The sequence below is a fragment of the Colius striatus genome, chromosome Z (assembly GCF_028858725.1).
Source record: "Colius striatus isolate bColStr4 chromosome Z, bColStr4.1.hap1, whole genome shotgun sequence".
Classification (NCBI taxonomy): domain Eukaryota; kingdom Metazoa; phylum Chordata; class Aves; order Coliiformes; family Coliidae; genus Colius; species Colius striatus.
Window position 1 is genome coordinate 85,793,877 of NC_084790.1, and position 21,597 is coordinate 85,815,473.

The window sequence follows — 21,597 nt, forward strand, 5'->3', positions numbered from 1 at the left end:
GCGCAGCGCCGGCGCAGCCCACGGGCGGGCGGGGCGCGGCGGGTTTGAAGCGAGCTGAGCCGCCAGCCGGGACTCTGCCGGGGGACCCGCGTTCCTTTCCTCTTCTCCCTCCTTCTCCCCACCGCCTCGAGCTCCACCGTCTTCATCGCAGAGGTAAGAAGAGCCGGGGGCTCTTGAGGGAAGAAGGACGTTGGGTCGGGAGGCGAGGCGGAAGGGACGGGAGCCGCGGCGGGTTGTAACGGTTTCCCCTGAGGCGCGGAAGGGGCGGGGATGGGCAAAGCTGGGACAGCGAGTTGAGCCAGCGCGCCCTTTTTAGCACTAAAAGGAAAAGCTTGGTTCTGAGGTGAGGAAACCAGCAGAGGGAGCCGCGTGAGCGCCAGGAACGCCGCGGCTGCCACACGCGCGGGTTTGTCCCTCTGCGAGGGGCACGGTGCGGTGCAGCAGCGGGGTTCTGTTCATTGCTGGCTGTAACAGATGAGTCCCCGTCCCTGGAGATGCTGCAAAGCTGTGGAGTCGAGGTGCTGAAGGCTATGGGTTGGTGGTGGGCTTGGCAGGGTGAGGGGAGGGTTTGGACTCCATGAGCTTAAAAACCTTTTCTAACCAAAATGATTCTGTAAGTCTGCTTGCCTAAGAGCAACTGATGGATAATGCTGCTCTCTGTGCTTCTAGTTCGGAATCTCGGACACTGAATTTGTAGCATGTAAAATAATTCACTACTAAGTGCAAGTTGCTTCTCTGCCGAAGCCCGCTGAGTCCAAGAATGTTTGAATATCTGGTCTGATCTCGCACACGTTTACAATTGCTTGTCTTTAACATCAGAGTTCCTCCTACTTGTACCCTAAGCAGGGGATATTGTTTTCCTCTCCAGTCCTTTTTAGTTAGACAAGCTTCTTGGGTTAACTCTGGCGCTTCTCAACTGCCTATTCCCACCCTTTTCGAGTATGAAACAGATTCCTGTACAAGAGGCTCTTGGCAAACTAAGCTGAAAGGATTGCCAAACCAAAATATTCCCAGGTGGTAGGGATCCTGTTTGTGTAAGAAAGACGGGGAAATGGTTGATTTCCAAGAGTAGTTTCACGGGCCTTTCTATTTGGTTTTAAATTTGAAAAACTGGGCCAGAGTAATGTAGCCTGTCGTGAATCACAGAATCCTAAGGTTTGGAAGGAACCTTGAAAGATCACTTAGTCCAGCCTCTGTGCCAGAGCAGGACCACCTACACCGATGGATCTAGTGCAGCCAGGATAGGCTCTAGATCCAAAATGAATGAAAAACATCATAGCCTCATTTGCCGTCACATCTTGGGACTTTAACACAGGAAGCAAAGCAATGTGAAAATCGAGAGACTCTTGAGTGCAAGTGGACTTCTGAAATACAGTGCTTTTCACTTTATGTATGTGCCAAGTGACTGGGCCATGGGCAGACAGCCTGACATTTCCCTTTTCAGGTTTGCTGAAGATACATGTGTAGTAAGCAAGTGCATGCTCGTTTTCTTTCACATAATTACTGGTCTTTTTTAATATGGATCATCTGATACGATTTCCTTGAGAGAGCCTTATAGAACTACTTTATATAAACCAGTTATTTCTTCTAATTTTACAACTTTTTTAGTATTGAACACCTTACTGTAAATGACCCATTTCAGTGAGGAACCACTGTACTGATATTAGAGTGCATTTATCTCGAAAGTTTCAGGGAAACTTCTTTGTCTAATGCCAGTTACTTTGTGGTAGTTACTGCATTTACTGCTTCACTCAAGTTCCCTTTGCTTCTTTGACAGATCAGAACCCTCTTCAATATTCTGATTGTGTGCATAAGTGTTTGCAGTTTAGGTCTTTGTTAAATTACTTCATGTTTCTTTATTTATCTCTCCTCAGTATGATATGGCGTCTTCAGACCTGGAAGATTTAATCTCTCACTTCAACTTGAAGATTTCAAATGTAAAAAAGACTCTTCAATTAAGAAGTATAGGTAAAAGAAATTAAGAGGGGGTTTTGGTTTGCACCTCCTGGCAGGAAATGGGAATGCTTTAATGGGGCAAGGAATGTAACACGAAGTGCAATTCAAGTGAAATACAGAGAGCAAAAAAACCAAAATGAGCAAGGATGGGAAACTGGGAGCATTATCCAGGAGCTATGTGTCAAGTAGAGAACTCAGGCTACGTGAAAGTATGTTCCTCTGAGGGACTTAAAGACTGCTGGCTAATGCAGCCTGTATTCTGTATATTTGTTGGGGAAAGCTTCAGTTAGGGGAATTGAAAAGTATCTTGGTGAGTGTGTTAAGCCTAATAACCAAAAATATACAAAGTCATAGAATGAGGTTTATACAAGTATCTTGTCCTGGCATTCCAGGAGTGCCTGGCTGTGATGCAGATATGCAGTGGTATAATAAACTGGTTTAAACTGACCCACTGAAATTGATCTGAATGTTTTAGTTTCTTATCCTTTCCTAGGCACAAACAGTGGTTACATGGGGTCACAGAAATATTAGATGGGAGGTTCACCTGGTCATCTAGGCTAACTTCCTGTTGGAAGAGTATTAGGCTAACTGTTTAACAAGAGACTGCTGCTGCATCTCTCAGGAAGATAACGGTGGTTGGGGAGTGTCGAGTTAGATAATTGCTGCTTGTGGAGGGTGAGGTACGTGGGATTTTGGTTTTGTGTTGGAGGTGTTTTGACTTAATGTTCTCTTTCTGACAGGCCAAGAACCATCCCTCAAACTGGTGCTCTACAAAATAGGACAAGAGGTAGTTCTCCTGCACGATCTCCTGAACAAAATGGAAACAGAAGTTCAACAGCAAGAAAGACTGAAAAATAGGCTGAAAGTAAGCTTTTCTTTAATGACCAGGGGAAAAATACAGAAAGGTTCAAAGGAATCTTTGATAAGTGCATAGCCATTCTTTTCTAGGTCTTCATTGATAGGTTTGTATGCATGGGGCTGGTTATAAGTGGAACTGAGACTCACAGCAAGCTTACTGATGGTTTATTAAGAAGCTTTCCAGCACAGCAAATGTGAAAAAATTTGGTTTAGACATTGAAACTATGTCTTCATCAAAACAGATACTGTGTTCTAAAAAACAATTCTGATTTGACATCCTTGCAGTTGCTGTGAAGGCAGTTTCATTAGAATATTATCTGCTGTTTTCATGTGTGTTTGTAGTGCCTTTGTGTCTTCAGACTTGTTTTTAAAGTGTTGTTTGGAAAACATAAGTGAGTTTCCTGTAGTATCTCTTCATTGCCACCACCTTTTCTCCTGCCCAGACATGCTACAATACCTTGGTGAAGACTTGTTTCTTGCCCACTTAGTTTACTGTCACCTTGAGGGCAAGGAGCCTGTGTTTTCTCACTAAGCTTTGTTTTCCTGATCTGCTTTTATTTTAATTTTAAAAAATTATTTTAGCACAGCCTTAATAGTAAATAAATTTTACTTGCTTTACATGGGTAATTTTAGATTTCTGATGAATTCTAACATGTATTTCAGGACCTCCAGCAGTCTGCTGAGAGAGATCAGATTGAAGCACAGCGCCTCCGTGAAAACATTCCTCCCCATCTGCCTAAACCAACTCAGAGCTGGTATGTGGTACATGAGAGTGGAGGTATCAGACTGCTGCTGGCAGCATCCAGCTGCAGCACTGTACAGCTTGATTGTGTATTAACTGTGGTCTTTTGGGTACTGAGGTTGTTATATGTATTGATTCTGTATTGATATGTATTGAGTTTGTTCTTGACTGCATCAAGAAGAGTGTGGGCAGCAGGTTGAGGAAGGTTCTGCTCTCTTTCTCTTCTGCCCTGCTGAGGCCTCATCTGGAGTCCTGTGTCCAGTTGTGGGCTCCCCAGCTCCAGAGGGACAGGGAACTGCTGCAGAGAGGCCAGTGCAGGGCCACCAAGATGATCAGGGCACTGGAGCATCTTCCTTGTGATGAAAGGCTGAAAGACCTGGGGCTGTTTGCTCGGGAGGAGACTGAGGGAGAATCTCATTAATATTTACAAATATTTAAATGGTGGGTGTCAGGAAGTTGGTTACTTTTTTTTCTCTTGTATCGAGCTTCAAGACAAGGGGTGGTGAAGCTGCAACACAAAGTTCCATTTGAACATAAAAAAAAACCCCTCTTTCAGTGTTATGGTGAGGGAGCCCTGGCCCAGGCTGCCCAGGGAGGATGTGGAGGCTCCTTCTTTGGAGGGCTTCAGGACCCACCTGGACACATTCCTGTGCAACCTGATCTAGGTGGGACCTGCTTCTGCAGGGGGGTTGGACTGGATGATCTCTAAAGGTCCCTTCCAATCCTTACCATTCTGTGATTCTATGACTGCTTACTACCTGGCTTGTGCTGGCACCCTATCAGATCCCTTGGATAAAACCAATAAAATATGAAGTTGTCCAGATCCAAGCTTTCAGTGACAGGTGGTAGAAGGATAGTTCTTCAATTCCTTGTTTTAGAATTGCGTACTTGCTTATTTGATATCTGCGGTGCCTCAGGATCGAAGGATGGGTTAGTGACGCAAGCGCTGGGTCAGGAACTGAAGTTCACTAACCTTCCAAATGTCCTTTAAAAACAAAATCCTCTAACTCAATCACCTTTCTGTGGAGATTTCAATTATGCTTGTGGTATTTTTCTTCTCCTTTCCCTTCAGCAGCCTGGCCTTTTATTTTAGCTAACAATGACATCCACCTGCCTTTGAGAGTGCTGTACTAAGAAGCTGTTCAGAATAAAGTATTTCAAGTGAGAGACTGAGAAATGAGCAAGTGAAAGAGGAGCTATTATTCAAAGGCTTCTAAGACATTGTAACTCTGACTGGCTTTCTCTGAGTGGTCAGCTCTTTGGCCTGTTGGAATTTCATTTTAGGAGGTGATGTTAATGTTCAGCCTCAGGCTGAAAACATTACAAGCGTATTCCAGCAAAATAAAAGGTTAAAGATGTGGGAATAAGGTTACAGAAGAGAAGAATGAAGTGTAATTTTGAGTAGTGTGCAGCAATATTCTCATCTGTGTAGGCAGCACTCAAGTTGAAATTTGGACTTGTCTCAGCTGGTAGAGAGATGACTTGTGCAGAAGTCTTTTTTCTGAATGTGACCTTTTAAACATGATCCCTGAGCTTAGGAAAGGGCCTCCTGAAATATGTCTAGAGATGTCTTGTTCCTCTTCAATTTTCTGTTCAATTTAGGCATTGTTTTATGGGATAATTTTGTTGTATATGTGAAAGAATGAATTTCAGAACAATTATTTTCTCAGATGTCTGTCCCAAAATGCTTGGGGAGCTGAGCACTAATTGTCTATTGAGCAAATATTCTGGGAAGTAATGCAGAAAGCAGAGTGAGCACTGCAACACGGGTGAGATAGGCCTTCAAATTGCAGAAAGAATGAAAACTCCACCCACCCAGATCAGTTGAATGCTTCATGACTTTAGCTATTGTTTCTCTTGATGTTCTCATTTACCAGAGGTATCTCCAATGAAATAACAAGCAAATTCAGTGTATCTTAAAGCCTTTCTATTCCAGGTGTTTGAGAGATCAATTTCTCACTACTCCAAAGCCAGACTTTGAACAGAAGCTTTGGTTCTTTCTTTTCATGGTCCAGGTCAGCAGTGAGCTGTGTGCATACCATCTCACTGCAGCAATGTACAGGCAAGGTAGTGGGTGGGAACCCAAAGCACAAGTACCTGTGTGTAGGGATTCATCTAGAAAAGATCAGAGGTTTGTTGCAGTGAAGAGTATGGCAGGAGACTGGAGTATACAGGAGAAGTGAAATTTTAAGCTGCAGACTCACCTCTCAGTCCTCCTGTTAGTCTTTCTCTTCTGAACTCACCTCCAGCACCACCGAAACTCCACACCTTTCCCTCTTCCTTCCTGACATTCCCTGCCACTAACACTAGTTAGAGTGTCAAGGTCAGTTTTATGCAGGACCTCACCTTGTTTTTTAGATGTTGACATCTGAATTAGTTTAACTGATTTACTGGGTTTCAGAAGGGTGCAGAAGAGAGCTTATCCCATCACTGTGTGCTGGGCCAGGCAACTGGGCAGCCCAGCAGGTGGCACTCACTGTCCTCACTGCTGTGCTCTTCATAGAATCACAGAATCATAGACTGGTAGGGGTTGGAAGGGACCTTTAGAGATCATCCAGTCCAACTCCCCTGCAGAAGCAGGTGCCCCCTAGATCAGGTCACACAGGAAACCTCCCAAGAAGGAGCCTCCACACCCTCCCTGGGCAGCCTGCCCAGGGCTCCCTCACTTCAACACTGAAATAGCTTTTGCTTGTGTTTAAATGGGGTTTTTTTGTGTTGCACCTTCTTTCTATTACTCCTTGTCCTTTCACTGGATGCAGCAGAAAAAAAGTGCTGCCCCAACTTCCTGACACCTAGCATTGAGATATTTGTAACTGTTAATGAGCTCCCCCCTCAGTCTTCTCCAGACTAAACAGCCTCAGGTGTAACAGCCTTTCCTCAGAAGGAATATGCTCCAGTCCCCTGATCATCTTGGTGGCCCTGCACTGGCCTCTCTCCAGCAGTTCCCTGTCCTTCTTGAGCTGGGGAGCCCACAACTGGACACAGGACTCCAGATGAGGCCTCAGCAGGGCAGAGCAGAGGGGGAGCAGAACCTTTCTCGACCTACCACCCATACTCTTCTTGATACATCCCAGGATGCCATTGACTTCTTGCCCACCAGGTCTGATTAGTTTATTATCAACTAGGACTCCCAGGTCTTTCTGCAGATCTACTCCCCAACAGGTCAATCCCCAGCCTGTCCTGGTGCAGGAGGATGTTCCTCCCAAGGTACAGGACTCTGCACTTGTCCCTAATCATAAAGGTCTCTTGGTTATTTATTAAAAGTCCAGACACCTGATATTTTTATTCTGCAGCTCATCTCTAGTATTGGGTGAATTTACTCCCTTGGGTACTTCTCCCCTGATAAAATTTTTGGAAGGGAATACTGGACCATGGGAATTTTTGGAAAGTTAGGTCAAAGTAGAGGATGAGTCATTTGCAACAGGTCAGCTCAGTACTGCTTTAGTTATCTCTGTTGCACATCTCATCCCAGTGATGTCCTTGAAGTCAGATGATGGTGAATTTGGCCAAATGCCTCCTCTTTGCTGTATTCCTACCCACTAGGAGGAGAGCAGCTAGGGGTGTGGCTGGGAGGCAACTCAGTGTTTGAGGCTCCAAGCTGAGGGTTTGGAGGAGGGGTAAATGTATAAAAAAGACATGCTCTAATAACCACTCAGAGCAGGAAATTCCCACCTTTGGGTGTCTTGCCTAAAAAAATAAAATATATATGTATTAAAAATATCCCAGGCTGCTGGATGATGTTGGATTTCTTTGCTTTTGAAAGATTAATGCATGATTTCCCAAGATTTGAACTCGTTTCAAAGAGTTGTGAAGTTATTTCAAGTCTGCCTGTGCTGCAGCTGCAGCTCTGTGTTGTGCTTCATCTGATAAAAAAGTGAGGCCTCATGTTCTGAGAGATGCAATGGTACATTGAATTCTTAACTGCTCTGTGCTGCATTTGGACTCCTTCCAATTCACCTGCTTAGCAGCCTTTCTAGCAGAGAAATAAAGAGCTATGATTAAGTCAGCTAAAGTATGCAATATGGAATGGAATAGGCTTGCTTTATTTGTGTTTCTTTCAGGAAAGATTGTGAATTGGGTTCATCCTGCATGACAGATGGATTGGAACTTAGGTCTGTGAGAAAGCAGACGTGATAATATAAGGGTATTCCCCTTACTGCTTATCTGCTGTTTATACTCTTAATATTCATCTATTTTACAGCATCACTTGGCCAACTGTGAAACATGGAGAAGAAACAAAAGTTGCAGAACGTGATCATGCAAAGAAGCCTATGAAAGAGACAATACCGATTAAAGAAGCAGCCTTTATAACTACAGAAGAATTTCAAAGTGTTCCTGCGTAAGACCCTGTCCTGCTAATTTAGGTGGTGCTAAAATAGGTTTGGGAAATGAGCTCTTGCAGAACTGAGTGACAGAGATGTTTTCAAACGTTAAATATTTGCAGAGGATGAAACATCATGATGACAGCTCCAAGTAGTTCATATGCAACACTGGCAAACCTAAAAATGAAATGAGTAGAGCTGATTAGGATATGTTGGGAAGATCAGAACTGATCAATTAAAACCCAAACCTCTTATCTCTAAAGTTACTTCAATTGTACAAGAAAAGTCTGTTCCACTAATAGAACCCAGGTAAAAAGATGGGGTTTTTTCCTGTTTTGAGGACTGACATTTTAAAAAGCCACCATCTCATCAGGTGAAATGTGTGGTTACAGTTAAAAGGAAGAATAATGATCAACACTGTTTTTATTTGACACAACTATTGGGTTTTGAAAACTTCAGGTCCTGACTTATTAAATTGTTTTGAGTCAGGAAAAGAACTCAGACTTGTTAAAGGCAAAAAACACTTCCTACTCAAAAATCCCAATGTTCTGGAATAGAAAACTCTGGATTTTTTCCCCTGCCACTAGGACCCGATTAGTAGATATCCTTGTCTAGTAACTTAAGTGGCATTTTGGGGACAAGGACAAATATTTCTGCAAACAGGATAAAATTTTCTTGATGCCTAAGGCTGGATTATTATCTAGAGTGGATTCAACATGCTCCCTGACAACTCTTGTTTCAGTAATACCTTTGTTGAGTTTTACTTGAGTCTTCCAAGTCATCTTTCCTATAGCTTTCAACATTTTCAGCTGAGCAGTGTCTATTTTCTTCCACCAAATTGCACAATCCAAAAAACCCAAAGGAGTCTGAATACTGAGCTAATGATAAAGGATTCTGGTACAGGTACTTGGCTTTTTTCATCCTGCAGCTCATCTGTAGCACTGGGTGAATTTTCTCCCTTTGGTACTTCTGATAAAATTTTTGGAAAGATATAGCATGGGAATTTTTGGTCTTTATCTCTACTAATGCAGGAGAAATGGACATAGACTAATCCAGCCAAATATTGCTTTAACCTCTGGTTGAAGCTTGGCTCTTCCTTGATAGCCCCTGAAAGTGTTTCATTTCGCTTGACGGTGGACAGATTTCCACTGCTCGTCGTGGGTGTGGAGAATGGCGACAGAGGCCAGCTGGATCCTCTTCTGTTCATTGCTGTGTTATAGAAAAGTTGCATCTTAGGCTGTGAAGTGACAGAAATATTTTTGTTGAGATGGGAAAGGCATGTTTGTTCTGTGGAGGAAGATTGACATGAACTTAAATAGATCTATTAATGTCCTAGTTTTTTTTTTCCTGTTGCCTGGCAGTGTTATAAGAAAAGATTGAAGGGAGCTGGCTAAGCTTCCAGTTTCACATACTAATCAAATCTGATGTTTGCAGCCCAAGTTTTCTCACACCAAACATATTCTTTTAGAAGAGAGTTGGGTTCACATCCCAGGTGGGCTTCTGATCCTACAGCATTTTGATGCCGTTCCGGTCCTGGAGCCATAACTGGGCTAGCACAGGACTATGACTATGCTGAGCCTCGCTGAGGGACTTCATGAAGCACAACTGTGAATGTGTGTCAGTCCCATACCAGCTGGGGATGGTGGGGTTTGCATCTGCCAAGAATCTGTCCCTTCATACTGTAGCTGTGGCAGGCTGCAAATGAAAAATCGAGGTGGTTTTCACCTCCTTTGTGCTGAAGGGGAAGGAGAATCATGAAAAAGGAGATCTATTCCTCAGTGACTTCATGTTATTAGAACTCTGCAGCAGGTATTTAACAAAGGTACATGCTGTGTGAAGGTGCAGCTCTGGAGCACCTTGATCAAACAGAATAGTCTTGCACAGTAAGAAACTTGCAAATTAGCTTTCAAATCTGACACTTTTTGGAGGAAGAAAAGGAAAGTTGCACAGTGGATATCTCAGTTAACTTTGAGTTGAAGGCAAAGGAAAAACCTTGCTTTATTCTGTCTCTGAAATTCTTACAAATTAAGGTATTTTTAGAATCTGCACATTCATTATATCCATAAAGTCTCAGAAGATGGTAACTTGGGGGAATATATTGTTTCTCTTAGCCTAAGTGTTTTTGAAGGAGCAGGTTTGGCCATTAGGAGGTTTCTCTCTTCTTTTTTCCAATGATATGTAGGTGATAAATTGATGTTGTTCTTTTCTTTGAAGAACACAGTGTGGTTCTTTGGCTTTCATACCTCTGAAAAAAACATTTTGAAAAGGGCTTCTGTGGACTAAAAAAATTGAGTGATTATTTTTTTGGGGTGGAGGGGAAGGAATTCTGAATGGTTTGCTTTTGGTCCACTCTCTATTTTTATATTGCTCTATGTATGGACCAAAATGAAGTTTAGCACTGAAGGGTTTCCTAGCCGTGGCTGAATAGAAACATGAGAATGTGAAACAGCTGGAGTTTGTGATCCTTAACAGTTATGCCCAGAAGAACAAGCTGGTTGCTTTTTACAGAAGGGCTGTGTTGGGCCCCTCACTCACTGCCAGAGGGACACTGAGGGGCTGGAGCGTGGCCAGAGCTGGGCAGCAGAGCTGGAGCACAAGGGTGCTGGCGGGGGCTGAGGGAATGGGGGTGTTGAGCCTGGGGGAGGCTGAGGAGAGACATGAGCACACTCTGTAACTCCCTAGCAGGAGGTTGTTGTGGCTGGAAGAGGGAGGATTGGTCTCTGCTCCCAAGCTACAAGTGACAGGACAAGAGGAAATGGCCTCAAGTTGCACCAAGGGAGGTTTAGATTGGAGGTGGGGAACATTTTCATCCCAAAAGGGTTTGTCAAGCCCTATCCCAGGCTGCTCAGGGCAGTGGTGCAGTCCCCATCCCTGGAGGGATCCCACAGCCATGTAGCTGTGAGGCTGAGGGACATGGGTTAGTGGTGGCCATGGCAGTGCTGGGGGAACAGTTGGACATGAGGAGCTGAAAGGGCTTTTTTAACCTCAGTAGGACTCTATGACAGAACTTAGTTTCAGATTAACATGCCTACATTGAATAGCCTGAGACACAGGCATCTCCATGCTCATCAACTGCCCCCACTCCTGTCACTGAATGTCCTATGTGGTACAGTTGATGAAGCCAGAAAAAGGCTCAGCTTCTGAGCTGCTAAAGGTGATCTCCATTGCCTGAGCAGAACTATCTGGTGCTGTTGGAAATGCTTTAGGATCTAGTGCTAGCTGTTTAGTTAACTAGATTTTCTATAAACCCCAGCACGTGTGCTGGCCCTGTGGGAGCATCTCAGATGCCTGAGGGCCTCTCAAAGACCCCTCAGATCTTTGGTTCAAGCAGCAAAATCACACTTCTCTGTTTCAGCATCAGGATGATCTGTTGTGTCCTCTGCTCTTCGTTAAGCATATTCCCTGTGTCGTTACTGATAGTGAGAGCACAGGAACTTAGAAGGTTTTTATACCTTTGGCCTTAATCTTCATAGCTGTGCACATTCCCCTGTGACTTTATAAATAGGCTAAGGGGATAGAGCAATAAATAGCAGTTAGTATGTACAGGCAAAGCTCTTCTGTGGTTATGGGCCACGTGACTGTATTTCAGGGGTGGCAGTGCTGCTTTTATTTGAAAAGATGTTATGCATGCCAAGGGGAGTGTTTTTATAAAGATAGCTGCACCTCTGACTTTGAATATGGATTAATCCAAGTATCAATAAAGGTGAAAACCAACTGCAAATAACTTAGTGGCAATTCAGTCTGAAATGAAGAGGATTGCTTTGGATTGAGTTTTTACACACCTGATTCAGATCAGAAAGCAGCTGTTACTAAAATCTACAGCAAACACTTATTTTAGTAGGTAGCTGTAGACCTTCTGGTCTGGAATATTGAATTTGTAATTGATTAGCTACTTGTGCTTTGAATTCTTTGTATGTTTTCCAAAGGTTCTGTTGTTCTGCTCAGAGTAGAATGAGGGAAGGATTTCCGCTTCCATTGGCCTTTTCAGCTGTGTGGTCCCACAACTTTTAGCCTCTTCTCATGCTGACCTAGAGAGCCTGGTTCCTTCTTAAAATGAATTGTAACCCTTTTCCCAATTCCACACATCTCCAAACTGATTCTAAACCAAACTCAAGCAGATGAGTTTGATTCATTGTGGAGACTGAATGATATGTAAAGGGTGGGTGTCAGGAGGTTGGGACATCCCTTTTTTCTATAGTAGCTAGCAACAGGACAAGGGGTGATGGGATGAAGCTGGAACACAAAGCTCCACTTAAACATAAGGACAAACTGTTTCATTGTGAGGTGAGGGAGCCCTGGCCCAGGCTGCCCAGGGAGGGTGTGGAGGCTCCTTCCTTGGAGGGCTTCAAGACCCACCTGGACACGTTCCTGTGTGACCTGATCTAGGTGAACCTGCTTCTGCAGGGGGGTTGGGCTGGATGATCTCTAAAGGTCCCTTTGAACTCCTTCCATTCTATGATTCTCTGTTCACAGGATAATTCAGGTTGCCCTGGCTTTTACTGTGGTGTTTTTCCAGGTTTTTAGGTTGCATTGAGTTTACTGCTTGTCATACGAGTTTCAGGTTTCACTGTCAGATAACGGCTGCTCAATGTGGAGTTTCTTTTTGCTTGGATGTGTGTCTTCATGTCTCTAAATAGCTTTATTTGCAAATATTCTGGTATTTCCACATCACTTTGGTTTTGTCTTCTGTACTTCCTGTACCTCTCAGCTGTTACCAACAGGTCTTGTTGTGGTGCTAGTTTTATGAAGTGTTCTGGATGTTCAGAAGCAGGTGTTAGTAGCTCAGAACTATGTCTATATAGTTCAGTAGACTGCACAGTAAAATGTAGAGAACAAACACAGAACTGGTGTTCCTTCATAAAAAAAAGGAATGGCTGTAAGGTCAAACACAGGTTATTTATGATGATAACATGAAACAAATTGCATTCTTTAGGCAGAAATATTTAATGTCATTCTGGCTTGTGTTCCTTTTTCTGCAAAGTTCTTTGGGGTTTTTTCCTGCATTTTTAGTTTAACAACAAAAAAACCCCAAAATACCATTATTCCTGGATACTTTTTATTGGCAATGGGTATAAACTGGAACAGAAGAGGTTCCAAAGGAGTACAAGGAATGATTTGTTCCCTTTTGAGGTGAGGGAGCACTGGAAGGGGCTGCCCAAATGGGCTGTGGAGTCTCCTTCTCTGGAGACATTCAAACTCAGCTGGATGAGTTCCTGTGTGACCTACTCTAGGTGGTGCTGCTCTGGCAGGGGGGTTGGACTAGATGAGCTTTTGAGATCCCTTCCAACCCTTAAGATTCTGTGATTTAGCTTTCTGATGTTTCATCATTCTGGCTTTTTCCCCTTTGACATTCTTAAACAATCAAGGCAACAGACAAAATTAGCGACTACATACATTCCTTAACACAAAGCAGAAGAAACTGTGTCTAACTTAGGAGCAGCCTGTTCAGTTAGGGCTGAAAAAAGTGAAAAAGAAAGGTGGAACTTTGTTTTATGAGTTTATGGTTATTGTTTTTTATTTGTAGGTATATGAAAGGCCGTTTAACATACCATCAGATTAATGCAGTTATTCAAGAGATAAACAAGGCTGTGGTGGGCAAGTACAAGATTCTGCAACAACCTGTGAAGTCTATGAATGCAGCAGTCAGAAGTCTCTACCTCAGGTTCCTTAAAGAAGAAACTAAGGATACAAAAGGTATTTTTTTCCCTCCTTTGTTAGTTTCAAACTTGTAACACTTGGGTGTTACAAGTATAAGTTACAAGCACAAGTATAAATGGACAAGATATTGACTGACTAATGACAGTGTGTGCTTTTCACATTATAGTGTAACTTAACATCACCTTTTCCTCAGAAAATAGTCCATCCAGGTACTGTGGTAGTTGGTGAAGCGGTTTAACCTGTGAGAGTGTGAAAATCTATCAGTCCTGAAAAGGTCTGGAAAAGCTGCTGTTGCTTATTCTCAGACAGACAACAGGGGAAAGAAATAAATCTGTAGACAGCAGAGCTTTCCCTCCCTTCCCAGCATGGAGTTCCACAGTCTGAATTGGATTTGTCCCTGAAGAATTCTCATCCACTACTTGGGACAAACAACACTTCAGCAGTCTGGATCCTTTCTCTCCTTTGTTATCTGGGGAGAAGACTATAAATGAGATTCATTTCCAGATGACATTCCATACAGAATATAAATGTCTTACTACTATACAGACTGGGTTTTCAGTATAAAATTGAGTCACCTTTTGAGTACACTATAGGACTTGATGTGTCCTATAATGTAGAGGGTTATTGTTTTGACCACAGTTTTCACATAACTGATTTGGTTACTTTTTATCTGTTTTCACCAAAAGTGTGTCACTTACGTGATGTAGCAAAGACATTGAGTGCACAAAGATGTAATTTAGAGTTTACTACAAGGTCTGGGAACCCCTTGTTTGATAACCAAAGTACATAAGGTTTTGATTTCAGTTTTTAAATGAGAATGGACATAGACTGTTGGAAAACTTGTTCTGAAGCTGGGAAGCCTGTGTAGACAGTCATGCTGCAGTGACTTTGTGGAAGAGACAGGGCTGATAACCTCCTAAAAGCACAGAGATAGCAGAAAATGCACTGAAATGTGTGTCTCAATTTAAAAGCAAGTTGTACTTCCAAGTTAGTTTTCCCAAAGATATGGGGCACAGTCAGTCTCTAATATAAAAATGTCCTTTTTGACTTTAGTTTTGAGAATGTGTAATTATTCCTGGAGGGGCGTCCTGCACATATCAAGCTTGATGATGTCCTTAGAGTGTCCATGTGTTTCCAAGTTGACATAAAGCATGGAGCAAACCCGCTTCTTTCTCATAGAAGGAGAGCTCTTTTTCAGGTAGCCCCTCTGTTTTTCCTCTGGACAGAATGCAGGAGCATTCTGCTATCAGCACTTTCACTGGGTGCTCAGGAGTCACCTTATAGCCAGCTATGTTTTTTTCCTTCCATTCATCAATGTTCAAGGCTCTCTCAGTAGTGAAAACATTCATTAACTTCTACATGCTACATGCATCTCTTCTCTAGAGGAGGCATTCTGATATGGTGGAGATGCTGGTACTTAAAAATGAAAGTCACTGTTGTAGAAGACTTTGGTAAAAGCTGGACAGCTTCACATGACTGGCTTCTGATTTGGGCTCCAATACTTTGGAGGTTTTTATCCATACAAGTTCTGCTTCAGTCTAACAGTGGTTGATATTAATCTGGGATTCTTAAAGTGCTTGCTTCATCATTTTAAACTTAGGGTATCTTTTTGATTTAAGTGTTATCATCCTGTGGATGACAGTAGCCTCACCACTACAGAGCAGAGGATGAACACTAGGAAGCCTTGACTGCTGCTTAGTCTGCACTCTGTGATCCACAGCAGCCTTAGCTGCAATGAAGAAGCCATTCTAGCAGTTTGAGAAAGCTACAACTAGTCAGAGGTCATTTTCTATATAGATATATTAATATAGAAATTTTCTTATCTTCTTATCATAGAATCACAGAATGGTGGGGTTGGAAGGGACCTTTAGAGATCATCCAGCCCAACCCCCCTGCAGCAGCGGATCCCACCTAGATCAGGTCACAGAGGAGCGTGTCTAGGTGGGTCTTGAAGCCCTCCAAGGAAGGAGCCTCCACATCCTCCCTGGGCAGCCTGGGCCAGGGCTCCCTCACTCAAACACTGACACAGTTTGTCCTTATATTTAAATAGAACTTTTTACGTTCCAGCTTCATCCCATCACCCCTTGTCCTGTTGCTAGATACCATAGATATAAGGGATGTCCCAACCTCCTGGCACCCACCGTTTAAATATTTATAAATGTTAATAAGATCTCCCCTCAGTCTCCTCCAGACTAAACAGCCCCAGTTCTCACAGCCTTTCCTTGTATGAAAGATGCTCTATACCCCTGATCATCTTGGTGGCCCTGCACTGGCCTCTCTCCAGCATATCCCTGTCCCTTTTGAGCTGAGGAGCCCAGAACTGGACACAGGACTCCAGATGAGGCCTCAGCAGATATGGCAGAGCAGAGGGGGAGCAGAACCTTCCTTGACCTGCTGCCCACACTCTTCTTGCCCCCAGGCTGCCATTGGCTTCTTGCCCACGAGGGCACATTACTGGCTCATGGTGAGTTTGTGATCACCCAGCACTCCCAGGTCTCTCTCTGCAGAGCTGCTCTCCAGCAGGTCATCCCCAGCCTGTCCTGGTGCAGGGGCTTGTTCCTCCCCAGATGCAGGACTCTACAGATAGATATGGAAGTTTTTCTACTAGAAAGTAATTATTATTTTTTTTAATATCTGAAAAAGTGAAGCTTTTCAGATCTTCAAGTACCCAAGACACACACTTTTTCTTCTGTGTGTTGGAAAGTTCAGTTAGGAAACCAGGATGTTCAGCATCTGTGAGCCTGTGCGTGTGTGTGTACGTAGTAGGGGGTTTTGTTTTGTTTTTGTTTGTTGTGACTAATCATCTAGAAAGTCTAGGGAAAGGGTCTGGCAAGCTGTCAGACAATTCCTATCTGGCCAGCACAAAATGATTAAATGTCTTCATCCATTGCATTTTTTCAGGATGAGGTTGTGCATTCATTGATTTGTTTGCTTAAATTTCTCCTGTGAGTGTTTCTCTGCTTAGGATTCCCGCAGTCTCTCAGCCTGAACTGATTGCCAGCTGATCTCTTCCTCTGATTTCCAGACAAAAAACCAGATGCTGCCTGGTTTATCAGGGTGACATCCCAGACAGTGAGGTGGTGCAGTTAGGTTAGCCAGGTTAGTTCATGGACCTACTGTTTCCAACCAAACCACCACCCTTTATCCAGCCCTGGTTTCTTCATGAGAAAGATTCTGCTCTGCTGAACGATGTTTCCCTAAGTTCTGTGCAAATATAAGAAGAAGAAACAGTGTTCTGCACAGACTCAGGACATCCTGATGCTTCCCTAGCTATGCAGGGCAGCTGCAGAGCCGGTGTGTGGGTTATCCGTGAGTTCCCGACACCGTTTAGGTGTACTGCGTGTCACTGGAAACTGCAAATGGTCTCCCTCCAGCTGTAGGTACACTCTAAGCAGATTTTTTTCTTTTCCTGGTGAACCAACCTATCCACTTCTCATCTCTCTGCAATTTCAGCAGTGTTGTGAGCTCTGTTCAGATTCCAGCATAGTTCCTGTTGGGGGGACCTGTAGCTTTTGATAGTTCTTGTCTATGGAAGATTCCTCTGCTGTCACTGTCCTCAAAGTGTCCCAGTCTGTGAGAAAACACAATCTGTTCTTCAGCTCTGCCTCAGCAGTATTTTGGGATACACTAGGCTTATAAACAGCGCTCTGGAACCATAGTTGTAGTGGCCATCACATGCTTGGATGCTCCTTCAGAGCGGAGCATGTGTCCTGTTATGTAAATGTTTACAGAAGAACACAAATTTGCCTGTGTAAAGCTCCATTTACTTGTTTAATAAAGAAGGTTTCAGCTTCCCAGCTAGCATCAGCTATTTTCTCCTCAGTTAAACTGGAGGGATTCTCCAATAACTTACAAGAAAGAAGAAATGCTCCATCATAGCTAAGATGATGCTGCCACTGCCTTACTTGACGGGTAAAAGGAGGGAGAGCAATGTTATCCTCCTTCTCCAAGCTAGAACACCTCTATCCTTGTGACTTCCTTCTTGTGAGACTTGGAAGCAGGATGCTACTGTAGGATATGTTACTTTTCTTCTACTTCCTCTCTTTCAAGATAATTGGATGTTTCCTTCTTCTACTTTAATTAGTGTGTTCCTGGTTTCAGATTGCTTTTCTTTCTCATGGTTTTGTGCAGATGTGTCATTTTACTAGATCTATAATTATCTCTTATCTGAAAGGTTTATAAAGCTTGAATATCAAGTCACAGCCAGTGAAGATAACTATGGAGTGCTTAGAATAACTCCTTCCTTATGCCTACCGTGACCTGCAGGGACTTTCTCTTGGGATTCATTTGCAGGCTGTTTAAAGCATTTAAACTTTAGCCAAGTTCTTGGTTTCTTATGAGCACTTGATAACGAGAGTTTCCTTTTACAAGTAGTTAATCAGCTACAAGAAGGGATGGGCTGCCAGCCCTGATGCAGGACCTTCCTATGCTGGTTTTCTGGAGACACAGGGAGGATGCCTTTCCAAGTGGCTGGTCTTTCTCTTGTGTTTCCTTGATGAAGAGTCATTCTTTTCCAGTTCTGATGGAAGTCAAGGGGATCCTGGGCTATGTGGCTCTGACGTAGGCAGGGCTCTCTCCTTTTGTTTGCAAAGGACCCATCCCAGAACCTGAGTGCTTACCAAGAGAATATCAGTAGGCCACAGCTTATTTCAAAGCAATTACTTGGGGTTCAAATTATGCTGCTGCTCAGCTGTTCCCCAGTTGATGCCTTTCTCTGTAAAGCTGTGCCATGATCTCTGAGCAGACTCTGAGCATCTCTCTGGGTTTGCTCAGGTTGGTGCTTTTGGCTGTCACTGAGAGCAGAACTGTGGGCAAGGCTTCAAGGAGAAGCTTACTGTGAGGCACCATGGCTCTTCAAGATGTGCTGTTGTTCTGGTTTAGCAAGGAGCAGCTTTTGGCTTAGTAACAGGGGGAGCGGGTTGCAGTGAAGACCCGGTAAAGAGTTTGCGGACTCTCCCCCGGCTCCTGGGTTCACACCCACCTCCGGCCCGGCTGGGCCAATCTGGCGCCTCTGCGATCACTATTTAGGGGACGGGAATTTGAAATGCGAGTCAGGAGGTGTAAGAGGGATACAAGATGGAGGCGACCACGCGGACCCTTCAGCCAGAGGAGGAAGGAAGGAGGAGCAGTAGACCAGAGACCCTCCTGCAGGCTGTGGCGAGAATGCAAGCTGTGCCCCTGAAACCTGTGGAGATCCGTGGCAGGACTGAGAGCCACCAGCAGCTCCATGTGAGTGAGCCCGGACGGGAGAGGGACTGTGTGGGGAGACTGCCATGGCCCAGGCCGTGCTGGAGAGCCTGCACGCCGCAGAGCAGCCCCACACGAGAGGCAGAGAGGAGCTGCAGCCTTTGGAATGGGTGCACGTCGGAGCAGCCCGTGCAGGGCTGCCATGCGTGTGAGTTACCCCACGGACTCGCAGGGAGGACTGGTGTGGAGTTCACCCGTCCTGAGGAGGGACAGACGGCAGAAACTATTGGGAGCAGACTGACTGAGACCTCCACTGCCTGCCCCCCCGAACCGTTCGGGGGGGGGCAAGGTAAAAACCCCGGGATCAGGGCTCTGAGCCCGGGAAGAGGGGAGGTGTGGCGGGAAGGTGTTCTTAAAAAGGCTGGTTGGACTCTTCATTGACGTATTCCTCTGTGTTGTTTCGTTTTGGTTATGTTTTGGGTTTTTGTGGGTATGTTTTAGTTGATGTTGCATTAAATTATTTTCTGTTTTCTTCCCCAAACCGAGTGGCCTGGTCTGTTTTGTCCTGGACCTTAAGCGGCAATTAACTCTCCCTGCCCTCGAGCAATTCTCAGCCTCTTCGGTACTTGAGGCTAATCGTGGTCTTTGTTCCCTGATGGGCCTAAACCACGACAGCTGTCAACTGACCTTATACCATCCACATCTTCTGGTGCATCTGTGGCACATCTTGTATTGGTCAGTGGAGGATGTTTTGGACTGCTGCAGACCCCATACCCTGATAGAGACGCATGGATGGTTTGAGAGTTGTTAGTAGATAGAGCTGACAGCAGACAGAGTTCACTGCATGGGGATGGTGGATGATGCAGGATAATTGAACTTAGAGTTACAGAATGGTTTGAGTTGGAAGAGATCTTAAAGCTCATCTCACTTCAAACCCCTACCATGGGACACCTTCAAGCCCCTACCATGGGACACTTTCTACTAGCCCAGATTGCTCCAAGCCCCATCCAACCTGCCCTTGGACACTTCCAGGGATGGAGCAGCCACAGCCTCTCTGGCCAAACTGTGCCAGGGCCTCACCACCCTCACAGGGAAAGTCTGGGGAAAACTTTGCTGATGTCTCACCTCAATCTCCCCTCTATCAGTTTGAAGCCATCACTCCTTGTCCTGTCACTACAGGCCCTTGTAAAATATCCCTCTCCAGCTTTCTTGTCAGCCCCTTTAGGGACTGGAGGCTGCTCTGAGGTCTCCCTGGAGCCTTTTCTTCTCCAGGCTGAACCCCCCCCAACCCTCTCAGCCTGTCCTCATAGCAGAGGGGCTCCAGCCCTCAGGTCATCTTTGTGGCCTCCTCTTGACTTGATCCAACAGCTGCATGTTCTCCTGATGCTGGTGCTCCAGAGCCAAGGGCAGCACTGCAGGGTGAGCTATCAGCAGAGTAGAGGGAGAGAATCACCTCCCTCTACCTGGTGGTCACAACTTAAGGGAGAGGTTGGTAGTTCTTTCTGGTGACAAGTGAAGCAGTAGAACAGAGTTCTTGAGGTTATGTGAGGCCATCCTCCTGCAGGTTGTTTTTCATCAGTGTGTGGAATTAAGAAGAGGTTGTAACACTTGTGAGGTGTAAACATGTTGTGCAACGTGGTTGTTTCTATAGCAAAGTCATTGTTTGTTTTCCAGGTGAGTTTTTTGTTGTGGAAGCTGACATCAAAGAGTTCACACAGCTGAAGATGGATAAGAGGTTACACAGCATCTTCAGCATCCTGCGCCACTGCCGGAGACTGAGACAAGTCCGTGACTCGAAGCTTGTCCGATACATCATCTGCTAATGAGCTTCCCATGTTCTGCTTACACGAGGGCAGGAGTGTTTTGAGATGCAGAGAGATTCTCTGTGGGAATTCAACTTGAGCACCTAGAGATGCTTTTCAGACACTTGTCCCTTACTTAGAAGTGGCACTATCAAGTGGCCTTGAAGTATTTGAGGTTTGGTTTGGAAAAGCTGAGAACTACTGCTGTCTTTTGGTAAATGACAAATGCAAAGCAGACAGACAACTGGTGCACCTGAGGTCACAGGAGGCTTTAGTCACCTTCTCAGGTCAGCACTTGAAAGCTGCATTCTCTGCATGTTAGTGATGTTTGTTTTTCTCTTGCTGAGTCAGAGACTGTTTAAAACTCATCACACAGACAGATTTCTGCCCTCACACCGACCCATTAGACTGGAACAGTAAACCAGTGGGGTTTTTTAAGTGGAAATCTCGACTTTCACTCTGAAAACACCACTCAAACTCACCCCAAGTCTTATTATAGAAGAATGCCTTTAAATTAGTATAGTAAGTTCTGGAGTAGTACCTGTTGTGATAAATATCAGCTCTGCAAGTGATCAAAACTGATTTGATAAGAAAAGCCGTGGTCTTTCTTCCATGAGCTTGTCCCTGCTGTTAACATTTAATCTAAGATACCTGCTCTTGTACTCTGTCTGCATTTAGACGACAATTTAATGAGCAAAAGACCCCAAATGAGCTTTGAATTTTCTCAATAAAGATTCTGGTGTGTTCTGTGTAATCCTGGGTTCAAATTTCTCCTCTGTGTGTGGGGATTATTCCCATTTTTGGGGGGAGGGCAGGGGCTGTTTTCGGGGAGGTTTTTAGGTCTTTTGCTCTGGGAGATCCAAGCTGAGATCTCTGATTCTGCACCGTGTTACAACATCTTTCTGATTTCAGGTAAACACACAGCCCAGGTGTATGTGCAAAAATCAGTTCCCATAGGTGTCAGTTGAATTTGTCATAGAATCACAGGATGGTAGGGGTTGGAAGGGACCTTTAGAGCTCATCCAGTCCAACCCCCCTGCAGAAGCAGGGTCACCTAGATCAGATCACACAG

The 21,597-nt window shown here is 44.4% G+C and overlaps 1 protein-coding gene across 1 annotated transcript; it reads left to right on the forward strand.

Moving 5' to 3' along the window:
- The first annotated feature begins 41 nt into the window (after positions 1 to 41).
- On the forward strand, positions 42 to 21,279 carry SKA1 (spindle and kinetochore associated complex subunit 1). Its single transcript, XM_062018551.1, has 7 exons — positions 42 to 153; positions 1,875 to 1,968; positions 2,697 to 2,821; positions 3,478 to 3,569; positions 7,758 to 7,895; positions 13,403 to 13,572; positions 20,398 to 21,279. The coding sequence occupies exons 2-7, from the start codon at positions 1,881 to 1,883 to the stop codon at positions 20,544 to 20,546; spliced, it is 762 nt and encodes a 253-aa protein (XP_061874535.1). The 5' UTR covers positions 42 to 153; positions 1,875 to 1,880; the 3' UTR covers positions 20,547 to 21,279.
- The last annotated feature ends 318 nt before the right edge of the window (positions 21,280 to 21,597 follow it).

Bases quoted from the DNA above. Each gene is read 5' to 3' on its own strand.
- SKA1 (XM_062018551.1), top strand. From the start codon at position 1,881: ATGGCGTCTTCAGACCTGGAAGATTTAATCTCTCACTTCAACTTGAAG. The intron at 2,822-3,477 runs GTAAGCTTTTCT...CATGTATTTCAG, and splicing joins GACTGAAAAATAGGCTGAAA to GACCTCCAGCAGTCTGCTGA. The intron at 13,573-20,397 runs GTATTTTTTTCC...TTTGTTTTCCAG, and splicing joins AGAAACTAAGGATACAAAAG to GTGAGTTTTTTGTTGTGGAA.